Source organism: Diorhabda sublineata, unplaced genomic scaffold (assembly GCF_026230105.1).
Source record: "Diorhabda sublineata isolate icDioSubl1.1 unplaced genomic scaffold, icDioSubl1.1 Dsub_111, whole genome shotgun sequence".
In the NCBI taxonomy this organism is placed as follows: Eukaryota; Metazoa; Arthropoda; class Insecta; order Coleoptera; family Chrysomelidae; genus Diorhabda; species Diorhabda sublineata.
In genome coordinates this window covers 19,615-22,681 of record NW_026614037.1, presented here as the reverse complement: position 1 = coordinate 22,681, position 3,067 = coordinate 19,615, and the positions used below count along the sequence as shown (strand labels likewise).

The 3,067-nt window shown below is 31.0% G+C and overlaps 1 protein-coding gene across 1 annotated transcript; it reads right to left on the bottom strand.

Annotated features, from left to right (window-relative positions):
- Nucleotides 1–475: 475 nt before the first annotated feature.
- LOC130452010 (uncharacterized) lies at nt 476–2,759 on the bottom strand. The gene is made up of 3 exons (XM_056791369.1): nt 2,607–2,759; nt 848–1,111; nt 476–642 (listed from the first exon to the last, which is right to left on the bottom strand). The coding sequence occupies exons 1-3, from the start codon at nt 2,757–2,759 to the stop codon at nt 556–558; spliced, it is 504 nt and encodes a 167-aa protein (XP_056647347.1). The 3' UTR covers nt 476–555.
- Between the last annotated feature and the right edge of the window lie 308 nt (nt 2,760–3,067).

Genomic DNA, 3,067 nt, shown 5'->3' with positions numbered 1-3,067 from the left:
AGGACAAAATCACTATTTTACCAAGACAATACATCGATTCACACAAGTCGATGGCAACGATGGTTAAATTGAATGAATTAGACTTCGAGCTGCTTCTTAATCCACCGTATAGTCCAGATCTAGCCCCCGGTGACTACTGGCAATTGGGCAAACTCAAAAAAATACTCCCTGATAAGAAATTCAGGTCGAAATTGCTGAAACAGAAGCTTATTTTGAGGCAGAAGATAAATCCTTCTACAAACACGGAGATTAAATCGATTAAAACTCGATTTTTGGTAAAAAAAATGTGTTTTTCTTAGTTAATCACCCGACTCTTCTACTTAAACTACAAAATTTAACAGTCTTTGATTTGATTGTGAAAACTCTACAAGGCGAAAATACCATCCATACAAAACGGCCAAAATTGCAGATATTGAGATGGGGATAATCCTCAAACCTGAAGCAATGTTTTATTTTCTCCAATAGGAATCAAAACTCATGTTTGTAATAAATAAAAATATATTATAATAAAGTTACAGAACAATATAATTTACAGTGTAAATTTCTACTTTTTATTCAGGATAATCCTACTAATTTGTCCCCAATAGTATTTAACGATGTGGTCAATGTCTTTCCGAATTGTTTGGCTTTAATAAATGGCACCTAAAATGATAAAATGGAATTAATGAAACACTAGAAACTATTAGATTCCAAATAATCTTCTCAAGACTAAAACTTATTTTGAAATCAGTTCTTATAAATTCCTCCTTCAGACTATTAGACAGACAATTGTTTTTATTTTCTTGTACTTAATTTTAGTTAGCTGCTGAGAATCCATCAACATTTGAAATTATACAAAAAATTTTACCTCAACGGCGGTGTTCAAGATGTTAGAAAAACCTTCGTAACCCGCAATAATCGCAGTTGATAATTTTCTTGATTTTTCAGCATCGTTTCCATATTTTTCATATTCTCGAGATGTATCAACGATTGGTTGAGGTTTAAATATATTTGCAACAAATTCTTGTAGATTACCGTATTTATTATCAATTTGAAGAGGAAGAGATTCTCTTGATAGAGATTCTAAAACTGCTTTAGTCCGGCCAGAATCCGGAGCAACTGGAGTGACAGCCTAAAATTTTTGAACACATAATATCTCTGTCTATCTGGGTCTAGATGAGCTCAGAAATAGTGAAAATAAACGATGTAGTTAGCTCCGTATCTGAAATCTTTTTCATATCAAGTTTTTTTAACACGTTTACTGGTAGTTATGCTTTGATTTAACAGAGGAATTTGAAGATAGAGTTCATAATAAACTAAAAACTCTTGTATAGAGTATTGAAAAGTCTTAGAGGTAACCAAAAGATAGAAAATATGTCAATTAAGAACCAGAAAGTATATTTTCAAAGACTGCTTGACACAAAAAATAAAATATGCAGTGAAACGATGCTGCAAATAGGGAAAGAAGAGGAAAATACTGAAGTAGAAGAAAATGAAGAAGTTAAAGAAGATCTTATAACTAAAAAGAAGTAGGTCTAGCAATAAAACGGGTAAATAATAGAAAGGCACTTGGATAAGATGAAATCACAACCGATATGGTAAAGAACAAGGAAAAAAGCGACCTCAAGATACTACCTGTGTATGAAAAGGGATAGCAAAGACTGCAATAATTCTAGAGGAATATCGGTCTTATATGAACCAAACAAGATTTTTGAACAAATAGTCAAAACAAGTCTACAAGCTACGATAAAATCCAAATAGATCCAAACCAGTATACATTGCATTCATAGACATGGAAACAGATTTCGAACTGAAAAAATATAAGACAAGAAATGTTACAAATTAAAACAAGTCACAAAATGCTTCTACAAAGAAATAATAAGAAGTAGAAAGAGAAATTCAGAGACGTTTACAATATGAGAAGGAGTGCGACAAGGATGCAGTCTGAACCAATTACAATTCACAGATTTTATGGATGAAAGGAAACTAGAAGGATCTGCAAGAAAATTTGAGAACAGAAAACGAAATGAAAGTAGACAAAAAGAGAACGAAACTTATGATAATGGCAGATGTGGAGGAAAAAATTGAACAAACAAAAAAGGTATTTCCAAAGAAACAAAAGTAAAAGACTACAAAGTAACTTACAGACCACTTCTCACTTACAGAACCAGTTAAGTTGATTTGGAGTTAAGTGAAATGGCAGGAAAAAAAAGAGGAAAGCACAGGCAACGTGGAACAATAAACAAGGAAAAATTTTGATAAAAGAGGGAAGATCAAGTGAGAATTTGGCTCAAGACAGAAAAAACAAAAAACTTGTTACCAGGAATTAGTTACAAAGGGAGTAAATAGAATGTATTTGTTATGTCTCTACAATATTTGGGACCATGTTACTAATATCATACAAAAATTAATTTTCAAAAATTTTATTATTTGAACAATATAAAAGTGAGAAAACTTGATTAAAATTTAAAAGCTCGAACTCAATTTTTTCTACTCTTGTTTTTAAAAAAGTCTTTGTAGATTTGATCCTAGAATATGGAATTATATCAAATAATTAATGTATATCAAAAAGAAATTAGCATTTTTTAGTATAAAAATGAGTAATCGTATAGATAAGTCATACTAACTTTAGATTTAGCTACATTTGTTATGACATTTTCTACAGTATCCAAAGTTTCACTGAAAGGCATAAATATTCCATTCCTACCATTCACTACTGGGCTACTTGAAGAAATAGAAACCACAAGTATACCAAAAATTATTATTTTAGTTGAAATCATGGTACCTAGAAAAATATTTCTTTCAGTTGAACCAATTAACATTTTACCAAAAGTTTATAAATCCCTTGGAGGTTCGTTTTAACAGAAAATCCTCAACCAAACCAAGAAATTCGGATTTTGTAATAATAGTGTGCTAAATTGTTTAAACTTTGACGAAAATCTAGATGATGGAATGCTTGGAGAAGCGGTAGATAAAATAATTGGATAATTGGAGACCAATGGAAGGTAAACAGATAAGAAGATAACCAAGTGGAAGAAAAAATCGATATTCAAGACGTTAAAAACAAGACTACAACAACAGAAAGAAC